This window comes from Syngnathus acus, chromosome 6 (assembly GCF_901709675.1).
Source record: "Syngnathus acus chromosome 6, fSynAcu1.2, whole genome shotgun sequence".
Classification (NCBI taxonomy): Eukaryota; Metazoa; Chordata; class Actinopteri; order Syngnathiformes; family Syngnathidae; genus Syngnathus; species Syngnathus acus.
In genome coordinates this window covers 8,202,491-8,216,573 of record NC_051092.1, presented here as the reverse complement: position 1 = coordinate 8,216,573, position 14,083 = coordinate 8,202,491, and the positions used below count along the sequence as shown (strand labels likewise).

The window sequence follows — 14,083 nt, the reverse complement described above, 5'->3', positions numbered from 1 at the left end:
TGGTCGAGATGGCCTGCAACCAGGTTGGCAGAAATTCTACAAGGTGCAGTCATTCAGTTGCAGTAACATGGGTGTCGTTCGAGCCATGATATTACAAGTTTCTTTTCCATATGTCCCGCCATGTCACATTGTACCACATCACTGAGAAAGATAAATCGTAATGACCAGTTTTATTTATATCAAACATAAAAAAACATTCACATACACACGCTAAAAGAAATGCATTATGGCAAAAAATAATTTAAACTACAAGTAGCCTCATTTACAATATTAGTCATCTGACATGTAGTCACATGTCTTCATTTTGGACTATCTGGTCTACAATGTGTTATAGTATATAAAAAAAACAAAAACGGTTTCTCACTTTCGGCAAAAGTACAAAGTCAGAATCTCACATTTATCTAATAAAAAACATCAAATCAACTAAAATCATACAACATTCAAGTCTATAAAATAATTCCATTATTTCTCAGACTCCCTCCATCCTCTTGCGTTCCTACCAAATTTGTACACCAGTCTGCGCCCGTCTACTCGTTCTAGGATTTCCCTTTTGTAGTAATATCTGTGACAAAGAAAAGACAAATTACTAAATGAACAAATGCATTTGAGAATGAATGAATGAATGAATGAATTGGTCAATAAAATTTTAGTGTGGTGCCAGAGGGATGATAAGATTAAATTAATATCAGATAGCTATGATGGCCCAAAAAATATTTATTGGTTAGAATAATTGTAAAAGAATCTTGAAATCTTGAAAAGGAGGGAGAACTTGCAAGTTATACTTTCAAGATGGTGGATGTGTGGACTAAAATTAGGATGAGTGCAAAATATTATCCTCATGTTTTTATTTTTATTTTTTTACATATTGTGACAGTTTAAAATATTTTGTTTAGGTAGCAGTTACTCTCTCACTCGCCCTGAGCAAATTTATTGCCATCTGTGATTTTATTTCTAAGATGCAGTTAAGAAGGGTATTAATTGACCTTGTCATCTGTAGACACAGCAATGTAAAGCTGTGCGTAATTGTTCTGTAATTGTGGAAGCTGATACCATGGGGAAAAAAGAATTGTACCTAAAATTGGCCCTTAGGGGAACCAGACTCGATTTTGTGTGTTTTCAAGTAACACACCTACGAAGAAAGTTTGAGCTGTGATGAAACTATGGTCTCTCTTTCAGATCATTTGAATGTAATATTTATATTATTGCTGAAACAACCAAATTAACAAGGAAAATAAAATTACTACAGAACTAAAGAGAATAATTATATATTTGAATGAGTATTAATAGCAATAAACATCAAATAGGATGATGATATAGTATGACAATTAATTTATTCTGTTCTCATTTAAAGAACATCTTGAGAAGTGCTATTTTTTGTGTGTTTCGGATTAACCTTGCACAGTTATTCATTTTTACTACAAATATAATAATTTCGTCAGCCAAGTATTGCCAACACATTAAAATCAATAACAATATTATTGGTCAGTATGTTGACTGTGTTGATGTACCTCATTGCCCGACTCAGTTTCTCATAGGTCATGCTGCTGTTGTTTTTCTTCTTGCCCCACAACTGTGCCACTTCCTCTGATTTAAGAAAACGAAAAACCCCTTCTGCCCGATCCTCCCATTTGATTAGTCCTGGATTGCGGTCAGGATGCAGTAGAATGTCTCTGATAAATTCCCACAAATGGGACCCCCTTGGATCTGTTTGGGAAAAATCAATATTGAAGAGTTTGGTGAACTTGCTATGTAAAAGGTTGAAATGAATAACCAAATTAAATAATTACATAGACAATAGCATTGGGACACTGCACCATAAAACAAAATAAAATACGTTTAAACAGAAGACGATTTAAATTTGCTGTAAAAAGTGTAATTTCTGTCTAGAATTTATTGCCCATTGTTCCAGAAGAGCATTTGTGCAGTCAGAGGTCATTAATGTTGGATTGAAAGGTGATGTCTCATTGAGCAACAAATGCTTACGAAGCTAATGAATGTTGCATTTGTCAACATCTCTAATGAATGTTTGTGTAAATCAGTAGGTCACCTCTATCATTAGTGACATTTAACAAATTCTCACAATGCTTATAGTCAACGCAGAAATGTTTGTGAAGGTACTTGCGAAGGACAGGAGATAGATAGATAGATAGATAGATAGATAGATAGATAGATAGATAGATAGATAGATAGATAGATAGATAGATAGATAGATAGATTGATTGATTGATTGATTGATTGATTGATTGATCCCAAGAGGGAAAATTCAATGTTCCAGCAACATTCGTACCGCAGAGTGAGTATATAAAAGCCATGAGTGCAAACATAATAGGCTCAGAGAAAAGGCTGCCACTCAACTGCGCCAACAAAGGAAAGCAATAAGTACGACAAGATACAAGTCATCAAAGGCAACGCAACAAAGACTGTGCGCAGTAACAAAGGGGAAAAAAAACTAACTGCAGGCCTGCTGGTCAGAGGCCTAAATAATACAAACTTAGACACAGAGCCTCAGAGGTCCGCCACACAGACACCCCTCAAATACGCAGAACACTCCAAAACACACAAAAAGGCCTCCACAGGGTTACAAACTGGCATAAAGGCATTTCAGCAGGCAATTCGCAGACAACGGTGCGAGCCAATAGACCGTAAATATCATCAAAACAGGCAAACGTGTGTGCAGCGTCCTGGGCACTCAGTCGGGGCAGATGCAGATGGTGGGTGTCGTCATCATGGGGATTTTGAAGCCCGTATGTCACTGCTTATAGCAAATTTTTGGTTTTGTGAGGCTTTGTAAAAGGTCGCAAACATGATCGAAAATGCTTTTACTTGTCACAAACAGTTTTTATGTAAGGAAATAATTTTAAACATGCTCAAACGTTCCTTGCGAATCAACAGTCTTGCTAACAGTGGCAAATGTTTGCAATACAGTCGTGAGCATTTGCAAACGGTTGTAAAACATGTCACCAAAGTTCTTTTGACTTGCCAATACGGCAGAACACGTGAACATGGTTGTCAGGGTCACCGATTGTTAAGATTAGCAACTCAGTGAGATACGGCTGGTTTAGGAAAGCTCTGTTTTCTAGTTTATCTGGGTCGGAGTTGAGAGGGATAAGCTGGGTTCTCAAGTTTATCCACACCAAACCCATCCATGCAATTATTGACAGGCTGGTTCCTTCGACGCCTACAAAGGCTCCTCGTCTTCTTTCAGCGTCTGTGGACCACATAAACCGTGGCAAATTGGGACAGGCTTAATGTGGCCTTCAAAGGACCCAGCCTGTGAATTTGCACACTGCCCATGTCTCTCCAGCATATCCTGGGTTATTCACGGGGTTTCGTCCTGCTTGGACGTGCCTATAACATGTCACCAGGGGAGGTATCCAGGATGCATCCTAACCTGCTTGTATCTGTGATCTTGTTGTTTTGGTTACAACCCAGAGCTGGTGACCATTAATAAGGGTGGGAACAAAGACCCTCTGGTACATTGAGACCTTCCCCTTTAAGCTTGGCTCCCTCTTCACCACGACAGACTGCCACAGAGCCTGCATCTATGCAGACACTGCACCAAGCTGTCTGTGTCCATCTCCCGCTCTATACCACCCTCCCTCAACAACATATTCTGAAGTTAATTGAAGTCCTCTATTTGGAGTAGGATCTCATCCCCAACCTGGATTAAATATTCAGTACAAAGTCTTTGTCATACATACATCATTAGACAAAGGGTTCCGCATTCAATTATTATCAACCTTTATGATTACATTTATAATTTGAAATCAGAAGGAAAGGGAACATCGTGACAGATGTTAAATTTCTATGGTACTTGGTACTAGAAATATAAAAACTTCAAATGGCGTGCAAGTTGGAGAGACCAAAATGCTGGTATGTATATCATACCATTATATATTAATAAGTCTATACAATAAACCTTTAACAACCCAGGTATGTTAAGGACCAGTGAGCCATAAATACATGATCTTAGGATCCGACCAAAGATGAACAGTTAGAGTTGTCCCAATACTTTTGTCTATTTGTGAAGGAGGGTTTATATTTTTCTTACTGTGTTTTTTGACCTGATGTTGAAGACTGTAGGGCATTTTCATTTCTGTAAAACAGAGTTTAGGTGAATCTGTCTTCCATGCAATTTTGTAATATGTGTGAACATGTTATACAACTTCTTTAAATTAATCGAATCACTAGCGCTAAGGTTTAAGTTTTAGTCATTTAGCTTCGTAGTGTCCTTCTATCATCCATTGAAAATATATTTATGACAACAAAAAAACGGGTCCATGACCAAACCGTGTTAGAAAGTCACGTAGGATCGAAGCGAGTAAAATCGAGATTTAGGTGTATATTTGAAATTCTTTACCAGGGCTGGAAGGGATAAGTGAGACAGCAGGTACATGAGGTTGGATTGATGAGTCATAGACATCTGTCAATACAGGAAAAGGTAACAGATTGAAAAATGCTTTGGTAACTACTTTGATGAAATGTACGTATTTTGTATACAATCATATATTATGTAACTCATATATTTAGTGTACCTGTTTGTGGATAGCTGTCTTCTGAAAAGGGACAGGAACTGTCAGCTGCAAAAACATAATAATAAGAATAATTAGGACAATTGGAATCTCTTTAGAATGCCCTTAATCACAGATGTAATCAGTGCCAAGATTATAAGATTGTAAGGATGTCATGGCCAAAGATAAGAATTTGCCGTTTTTCGGATTTGTTTTCTTTTTAATTTGACTTTTTTTTGTAGACCTATGTAAATCGTTGCTGGGTGGGGGCGCTGTATAACATCTCACATACCTCAATTACCATTTGTAATTCATTATTTTTTAAAACGTGGACTGCATCCTCAAATTTAAACAAAAAGCCTGTGGGAATTCATTAGACTATGTAAACTTGGCTAGATTATTAATTAAACCCTGCGTTCTTTACGAGACACAGCCATTGCAATTGTCTCTTTATAGCAAAGTTCAGCAAAAACCCTTCCTGACTGTGGCTTTAATTTACATCGCACTTTGAAGACACGCACCGGCCCACTTGAGATCTGATATGCTTTGGAAAAGAATGGGCCCAAGACTTCCTGCAACGTGGAGAAAGTCCTGATAGGTCAGGTTGCAGAGCTGGTGGCCATCCATATCAAAGTTTTGGAAGGGGATGTTGGAGGCATCAATCTGGTTTATGTCCATGACATGGTGCAGCCACTCCCACACTTGATATTTACTCCAGAATTGTGGCTGGGAATCACGAAGCCATGAGTTACCACTGGTGTACCCAGACATTCCTATTGGAATAGGGGACAGGGACAAAAATATATTTGCACATATTTGTGATTACTTCATTACAGACAGATACAATATGTGTGCCCTGGTGTGAGTCATATGTCTCACCACCAGGATAGTAGTTTATGGAAGCCCAGTGGTTACTGGTTAGGTGACTGTCGAGAGTGGTGTTTGAAGTGATGCTCATATTGCTGCAACACACATTCATCATAATCAAAATGCAGCAGGAGAAGATACATTCAAAGAGTCCAAACAGTGATATAACTCAGCAACACACTCAGTTCTCCCTTTCCCGGATGTGGGTCACTGGGGCCCCCCTCTGGAGCAAGGTCTGGAGGTGGAGCTCGAAAGCAAGTGTCTGGTGGCCGGGCCATCACCAGGCCGGCTGGGCACAGTCCGAAAAGGCAACATCGGTCCTTCTTCCCACCTGTGGGAAGGGCCAAAGGGGTCAGGTGCAGAGTGAGCTGGGGGGCGGCCAAAGGCGCGGACCTTGGCGGTCTGATCCCCGGCTACAGAAGCTGGCTCTAGGGACATAGAATGTTGCCTCTCTGACAGGAAAAGAGCCCGAGAATACTTCAAAGACCTCCTCAATTCCACGGTCACGCCTTAAATTGTGGAAGCAGGGCCTGGAGACTCTGAGGTGGGCTCTCCCATCTCTGGGGTCGAAGTCGCTGAGGTAGTTAAAAAGTGACAAGGCCCCGGGGGTGGATGAGATCCAATGGGATTCTTAAAGGCTCTGGATGTTGTGGGGCTGTTCTGGTTTGGTCCTTTAATCACTGATGTCAGAGTTTGATCCGCATTTCCGGCAGTTAGTCGGATTCGTTTCCAGTGAGGGTTGGACTTCGCCAAGGCTGTCCTTTGTCACTGATTCTGTTCATAACTTTAATGGACAGAATTTCTATGCGCAGTCGAGGCATTGTGTGGGTGTCCGGTTTGGTGACCTCAGCATTGTATCTCTGCTTTTTGCAGATGATGTGGTGTTGTTGGCTTCTTCAAGCCGGGATTTCCAGCTCTCACTGGACCGGTTTGCAGCTGAGTGTGAAGGAGTAAAAATCAGCACCTCCAGGGTGGAATGCCCTCTCCGGGTCGGTGATGAGATCCTGCCACAAGTGGAGGAGATCAAGTACCTAGGGTTCTTGTTCATGAGCGAAGGCAGGATGAAGCATGAGATCGACAGGCGGATCGTTGCAGCGTCTGCTGTGATGTGGACTCTGTACCGGTCCATCGTGGTGAAGAGGGAGCTGAGTCGAAAGGTAAAGCTCTCAATTTACTGCTCGATCTATGCTCCTATCCTCTGCAGGGTGTTCAGGTTCTCCCTTAGAGATAGGGTAAGAAGCTGAGTCATCTGTGAGGGACTCGGAGTCGAGCTGCTGCTCCTCCACGTTGAAAGGAGCCAGATGAGGTGGCTCGGGCATCTCATTAGGATGCCTCCAGGACAACTCCCCCTGGAGGTCTTCCGGGCATGTCCCACCGGCAGGAGACCCCGGGTACGACCCAGGACGCGCTGGAGAGACTGTCTCCCTGGGATGAGCTGGACGAAGTGGATGGGGAGCGTGAAGTCTTTCACACACTGTTATCTACATACGGTTTAAATGTAAAAAACAAAATTATATATATAGTATATATATATATTTTTTTTTTTATTGGTTGCATGTGTTCTTTTTAAAGGTTAACCAGTTATGGGGTAAATAGTGTTCCATCTGCATGCAATTCTATCACACTGTCATTCAATTAAACAACCTGATGAGAACTATGATGCATTTGTTTACTCTTCCCTTCTGCCTTCAAGGTCTGGGTCACGCCTTCACAAAACACCCTCACCTTCAACTTCACCATCATAAACAGGCAAATCTGGTTCCACCACGGATCACACTGATTGCGGTTTTACCAAAGCAAAACCATTATTCCAAAGAAGATCCTCAGTTGTTTGCTGTTTGCAAAATTCCCCAGCAGATGCAACAGAGCAGACTTGTTTGTACTGAAGAAGTAAATCACACTTAATGGTCTCTCATATTGAGTAATAGGTGTCAGAAAACTATAATATAACTGTCAGTTTTTTCAGTACTCAGTGAGAGAAGTCACAATGTTTGAACTTATACTTTTAAAACATATTTGCGTGCATGTACCCTGACATGGTCGCTTAATACTTAATAATCATACATAATAATTGATGTAATTGCTCAACGTCACACCTACGGACATTGGGAAATTGTGTTTACAAATTCCTTTTATTTCTACCATCCATCCATCTATCCATCCACCCACCCAACCCATCCATCCGTCCTTCCATTCATCCGTCCATCCAAACACACACAAAAAAAATAAATGTAACATTTTTTTTTCCAAATAAATAAGACGGGACTATTTCAATTTGAATTGATTTCAGTATAAAATCCAATAATATTTTGGCAGCCTACCAGTGCAGCAAATTGGTCCAACCAGGCCTGCAAGAGATCTCACTTCCACCTTTGTTGAATGATCATTAAAGTTCCGGCAGATTACTAATACTCTTAGCGTAAATGTCTCCAGTAAAATAAGTCAAGGATTTGAATTGCTAACCGTAGGTGCTTCCTACTACAATGAATATTTAACTTCCTCAAATTTCCTCAGACTCCAATTGGTTGATCTTGCTTGCTCCATGCAGGTAGATATTTGCATAGAGACCCGCCTGCACACACTTGGCACATGTTCATGCTTTCATATTCCCTGTTGGCTCAGCTCCCACTTTCTTTTCAATCGCTATCTCAAGTGGAAAAGCACACATTTATGAAGAGACTTACTGTATCTGACACACATCCAACTCCACAGAAGTAAAATGAAATTGCTCATGTAAGTTCTTGAAATAACGTCTGAACTTTAAGAAAGAAATATGTGTTATGCGTTATAAGGTCACAATTATGTTGTCATCTTGATACATGAGGTGCTTTCGGTTACTTTTTAAAAGTTACTTCATCGATACACCAAAAGTGGTGAAAATATTAGGTCAGCTTTGAGTTTAGTTTTTTGTTGTGAATTAGTGCTCTGGAAATTTACTCAAAACCTGCTATGTGACAACAGTAGCTCTTTCCGGCAAGTAAATTTTCTCGAGCGCAATGAATGAGCTCACCACAATACAATCTTACACATCATGTCTTAAAATAGCTTCATGATGCACCGCTGAAGGTGTGTGAGCTAAAATAAAGTCTAAAGCCAACAGTCTATAAAGTACTTTCTGCAATGTCAACAAGTCTGCAGTGTTTATAAAACAAAAACAATATTATGAGATAACGTATTGGTATTTTTTCATTTATATTGTAACATAAACTTCAACTACATGGGTAAAAAAGTAAGTGAAAGTAAAAAAAGACCCAATTTAAAAATAACAGTAGATTATAAAAAATTTGTTTTTTTTTCTTGTTTTCCAAAAATATTCAAATAGGACAAAGGCAATTTGTGGCTGACGGCATTTGCTCGTGTACAACATCTGGCCAAAATTTTCCACCTTTGTGGTTTCCTCAAGATTTTGGCAAATGGTAATGAGCTTGTTTTTTTTTAAAACAATGCCTGTCGCCCGGCAACTCGGTGGATCACTGGTTAGCACGTTCGCCTCACAGTTAGGAGGGCACGGGTTCGAATGGTTGTTTGTCTCCGTGTGCCCTGCGATTGGCTAGCAACCAGCTCAGGGTGTCCCCCGCCTACTGCCCGATGACTGCTGGTATAGGCTTTAGTACTCACAACTAGGATTAGGATCTCCCCAGCTCCTCTAGAATTATCCTATGTAGATTCTTCACTCATGAATGCTTTCTTTGCCTGACCTATTAATTTTTGTGGGCAGCCATTACATGGTTAGTTTTGAGTTCTTGTGTGGTCATTCCATTTTCAGATGATGCAGTGAACAGTTCTTTGGGTGCTTTAATCTTCTGAACGTTATCCCTCCTGTGCCTTCCTTTGGCTTTCTGATATTGTTTGTTCACTAATGTTCCATAACAAAAATCGGAGGCCTTCATTGCACAACATTTAATTTAGTGGTGTCAGAGTAAAGGTATCAGAGTAAAGGAGGTATTTTACTTTTGTACGCCACAAACTCAAGTGAATTCAAGCAGGCTTGAACTGTTTAACAGGAATTTGTGTTTTTGTTTCTTTGGGGGATTTTTCAGCAGTGTGGAAAACATAGAGGGAGTTATTCTTTCAGTCATGTTTCCTTGCTCTTATAGAAACACTTGTATTAATAGGCAAAAAGAAAAGAAAACCATAACATGCTAGACGACTAATAGCATATTTTAAAATCTTGATTTACAAACTTAAAAGATTGCATTTCTTTCAATCTCCATTCAGCCACAATTGAACATGACCACAATGTATACAAACTAAGTTGTATAATCAATATAGTAATAATCACTTGCGGCCAGTTAGTGGTTTGAACCTTTTGTTCCTGTCTAGATACTTTTGACAGTTCTATGCATGTGGCTTTGTTTGTCGAAAGCCGTTTTCTTTTCAAGCATGATTGTGCTCCAGTGCATTAAGTAAGCTTTACCGTAGAAAGTTAAATAAGTTTCACGAGGAAGAACTACTGTACAATGCACTGACCCATCATATTTGGGATGAAGCATTCAACAGGGATTGTGTGTGATCCAAGCCCGCTCATCCAACAACTGTAACTTCTGACCTCAGTTCTTTTGGATGACTAAACAAAATATTTTGACGTTTGTGCTTCCTTGTATTGTGAAACTGTTGAACAAAATTCTGGATATTTCACGTCACCGTGTCTCTGATCCGGATTGTATGACAAACAATGATTTCTCAGCCGTGTTGTTTGCTTGCTGTGGCAATGAATCCGATTAACAAACGTCAGAAAATTGATATTTAGATGTGCTACTCCAGTTTCCCGAATAGCTGACAGTGTTTTTGATTGGTTCAATTCACTGTCTAAAATGAGGAAAGAAATTAATGAAGTATTGAGTCATTGCATTTCTTTTAAAGACTTAATCGCACCGGCCCCTGAAGACGCTGGCCCACTAAACATCTGCCCACTATGAATGCTGGACCACAGTTTATTGAAGTAAATTAAATCTGTCTTTCTACAAGTGAACTGATATGATGCACTACTTATTATAGCTCCAGTTGGGCTCCATTTCTTTTGATATTATTTGTTTGCACATTTTAAATAATTTATTTGCCACAGGACAATGGGACCTTCATTTTTCCCCATTTGATTTCATTGATTGTTGTGCTTCTTTGGTCGACATTTTCAGAGGTCCACTGGGTGATAATAACAGGGAGAGACAGCGTGAACGAGATCGAAGTCTGTTACATTGACTCCACTTCTTGTGACTCATCCTACCACAGGCAGTGATATACTCAGACACAAGAAAATGTCCTCAAATTGCTGGCGTGAAAGACCAATCCCTTCTGTTTTCAAACGCTGAGTCACACATTGTAGAGACTCACGTCATCACCCAATAATAGTACACCAAGCCAGTTACTAAAATAAGCTTTTCAAAATATTTGGTGACACTGACGAATTTGCATTTTTAGGATGCAGCTAAAAGTATGCATTTGACAGCATAGGCTGTCGAGGCTGTCAGTAAGCGTAAACAGACAAGATACAAGGAATCTGCACGCTCTAATGAACAGGAACTTATTAGCGGCAGTATGTCTATTCCTGTCCCACTAGCCTACTGTCTTTCATTAGCTGCTTATGTCACGCCTGTTGGTGTTGTCTTTCATACTTCCCATTTTGATTAGCATTTGATCCACAGGCAAAGTAGGAAAAATCATATTCATTAGTGTCAATTACTGCTACATGTGATCATTTTTACCAACTAAATTGTATTTTTTTCCTTCCTGTCAAACAACAGTGTCTATGTGATTACACTGCTGGGACATGTTACAGGATAAACATGAATTATTCACAGAAGTGATTTTTTATTGCTTTGCATTGCCCTGGTGCTATTTATTCAAATTAGAATATTTTATCTAGCGTGTCCTGTCTCTGTCCCTGTCCCTGTCACACACACACACAGGGTGTTGATTCCTCCTCGACCCATAGGTGACACTCTTGCCTCATATATTGTCGGAATCTCTGGTACACCCATACAACATAATCAGAAAGCCAAGCAAGCAACCAAGGCCGTCATAGTAGTGGGTGGATGCTGTTAAAATTCCACAGGTTTATTTGCATTACTTGATAAGCGAGTTGCAGAGGTACCTAAATTGAAGTCCTTGTTTTAATTTTTGCAATGAACGTTCTAAATTTTTTTTAATTTGATTTAAAATAACAGACATGTAAAATGGAACACAACAATTTTGGGCATAAAAGTAAAGCTTGTGTAAATTGTAGAACCCCACCAGAAGCCCACACGCTATGTTCAAGTCTGTGCAGTCATACTTCAGTCCTGCAGGTGGTGGTAGGATAACATATAAAACTGCCACCAACTGTCAACACCTAAAAAATATATTCTGAATGCTGAAAAATCATTTTTGGATTGAATTTGCAAAAAAAAGAAAATAAGAACAAAGCAGAATGCTCCGCTCATCATCTGGTGGGAAAAAGTAAATACAAATAGCTACTGCAAAAAGATGTTAGCGCAGAAAGGTTTACAAGGGTTTTAAACCCAGACCACAAATGTGGTTCATGTTTAATTGGTTTGGAATGCCAGAATTTTTCTCTGGTTATTGTAGAAACAGCGGGGAGCAGCTCATCAGTCCCATTGTCCTTTCCTAGTACTACAAGAAACAGAAAGGAGACCCGAAACCACCGATCATTTCAACATGAGTGATCTAACTCGTAAAGTGCCATGTTTTGCTGTTCATGGCAATTTGCACAATATTTCCACTTTTAGAGTACCGAAGTTTATCGAGGCAAAATCCAAATCTGAAAAGTCACAGTTGGACAGGAAAATAATAAAAAGTCCCAAAAGAAAAGTGCTGGCTACAACATCAATTTAACACATGACAAGGAACAGACCAAGCATCGACCACACCAAAGGCCTTGATAATAACAGAACAATACCAAAATGAAAGACAGCTGGGAAGGAGTCAAGGGAAAGGATGGGACTGATTGTCTGCAATGGGAGAGCATAACAAACAGCAGGTGAAACGTTGCCGAATAATCCTGATTTAAATTGATGCCAAATGTTCTCCCGATCAGAGATTCTCAACCTAATCTGCTGCAATGATAATGAAACGACATTAGATTCATAAATAATTCCTTGGGAAATGATGGAACATGTAAAATAATAATTACGAACTTGCAACATTACACAATGGCCTATAGAAACAAAATATACTTAGGGTAGATGAATCTTCATGAGTGGTTAATCAAAATTCTATGACCCTTTCATACACAGCAAATTATTCATATGTTCAAAGCAAATGAAAAGTAAATTCAAGCACATAAAAAGTCAGAATTCAATGTAAATATAATGTTCTTTATTCGTTCATGTTTTATGTTTCATCAGGATCCCCATAAGCTTCCACAAAGTAGCCGCTTGTCATCCCGAGGTCCTATTCTTCCTGGGGTACTCAAACAAATACAACAAAGTTATATTAACATTTCTGGACATAGTCAAATGAAAAAAACACAAAACAAACAATAGTCAACAAATAATGCAAAAATAATATCAACCCAACAACCTTATTGTTAAGTACAAGACATGACAACCAGGTGTAACACAAAACTTTGTTTATTGGGAAAAATGGGGAAGAAAAAAAGGGAAGCAGTAGAATGGGGTTCCGGACAGGGCAGTAGCAGTGGAGAGGCAGGGCCGAGGAGGAAGGAGAGTCTGGGTGGGGGTAGTGACCAAGAAAAAGCCGGGGATGAGTGCCTGGAAACGGCTGGGCATTCACAGGGCTGAGGGCAGGAACGTAGGCAGACACACAGGTAGGTGGGCAGGCAGACTGGCGGGAAGGCAGGCAGGAAGATCCTTAATAATAATAAAACAATATTCAAGGATACGTAATTGATTAATACTTCCAAGCAACATAATGCAATCCCTAGACGGCATCCAAATATGCTGTGCTATGCTCCCTAGGGGCTTTGAACAGCGTCGGGAAGACATTGAAGCAATCTGATTAAAAACTTGGATTGTGGTTTGAGCATTTTGCTTTCTTTGTCTTTGTCTTTCTTTTTTTGATCTGCTCCTGTAAAATACACATTTTTTGTTCATCTAGGAAAAAGTAATAACTCACTTGTGAAATTGTGTGAGGATGCTGAAAAATACTGCGTAAAACATACATTTGAGACAACATAGATTTGTTATTTAAAGGTTATTTTGAGTATTTCTAAAGGTCCTTTTAAATATCGTTGCTCACGTGCACAGAAGGTATACCTTATTAGACTACGACAACCTACTTGAGCTCCACTTTGTACATGGCTATATTAATTTTAATAATTAATAACATCCTATAATCCCATTTTGCACTAGTTCTTCTATTCATCATTTAAATAGGGCCCATAGGACTTCTTTTTTTCCTTCTGTGTATGTCCACAGCATGCACATTTAAACTGACACTGAGAGCTTTCCGAAAAACTTTGACAGTCTAAATGTGGCGGCTCACACCACCCACAGAGCGACCAAATGAGGGAAAAGGAGGAGGATGTTGAAGACTGTATCGAAAGAAATTACAGAGTGATGGGAGGAGAGCAACAATTAGCATTTCTGGAGGCTGTACGCGTAACTAATTATGTGTGAGCATTGTGCCAGAAAGGCTGTCGAAGGTAGCGAGATCACGCAAACTTAATGAACATGTCAAAAGCTTTTGTATGACCTGAAGGAAATAGAAAATGGTTGATGGCCACTGGCTACCCTGTTGAAATTGTG

The 14,083-nt window shown here is 39.6% G+C and overlaps 1 protein-coding gene and 2 long non-coding RNA genes across 4 annotated transcripts; 1 reads left to right on the top strand and 2 right to left on the bottom strand.

Moving 5' to 3' along the window:
• Positions 1-254: 254 nt before the first annotated feature.
• ehf (ets homologous factor) lies at positions 255-7,878 on the bottom strand. 2 transcript variants are annotated; one of them, XM_037255256.1, is made up of 8 exons: positions 7,700-7,877; positions 5,391-5,473; positions 5,033-5,284; positions 4,536-4,580; positions 4,361-4,423; positions 4,052-4,096; positions 1,509-1,704; positions 255-562 (listed from the first exon to the last, which is right to left on the bottom strand). In XM_037255256.1, the coding sequence occupies exons 2-8, from the start codon at positions 5,467-5,469 to the stop codon at positions 463-465; spliced, it is 780 nt and encodes a 259-aa protein (XP_037111151.1). In that variant the 5' UTR covers positions 5,470-5,473; positions 7,700-7,877; the 3' UTR covers positions 255-462. The 2 variants fall into 2 exon arrangements, with proteins under 2 accessions (XP_037111151.1, XP_037111152.1); XM_037255257.1 differs by lacking the exon at positions 4,052-4,096 and having other exon boundaries at positions 7,700-7,878.
• Positions 4,724-5,026, bottom strand: LOC119124888. Its single transcript, XR_005098352.1, has 2 exons — positions 4,840-5,026; positions 4,724-4,803 (listed from the first exon to the last, which is right to left on the bottom strand). It is a non-coding gene; the product is annotated as an uncharacterized LOC119124888 (long non-coding RNA).
• A 65-nt stretch (positions 7,879-7,943) lies between the features above and the next one.
• Positions 7,944-11,101, top strand: LOC119124887. The gene is made up of 3 exons (XR_005098350.1): positions 7,944-8,111; positions 10,242-10,320; positions 10,514-11,101. It is a non-coding gene; the product is annotated as an uncharacterized LOC119124887 (long non-coding RNA).
• The last annotated feature ends 2,982 nt before the right edge of the window (positions 11,102-14,083 follow it).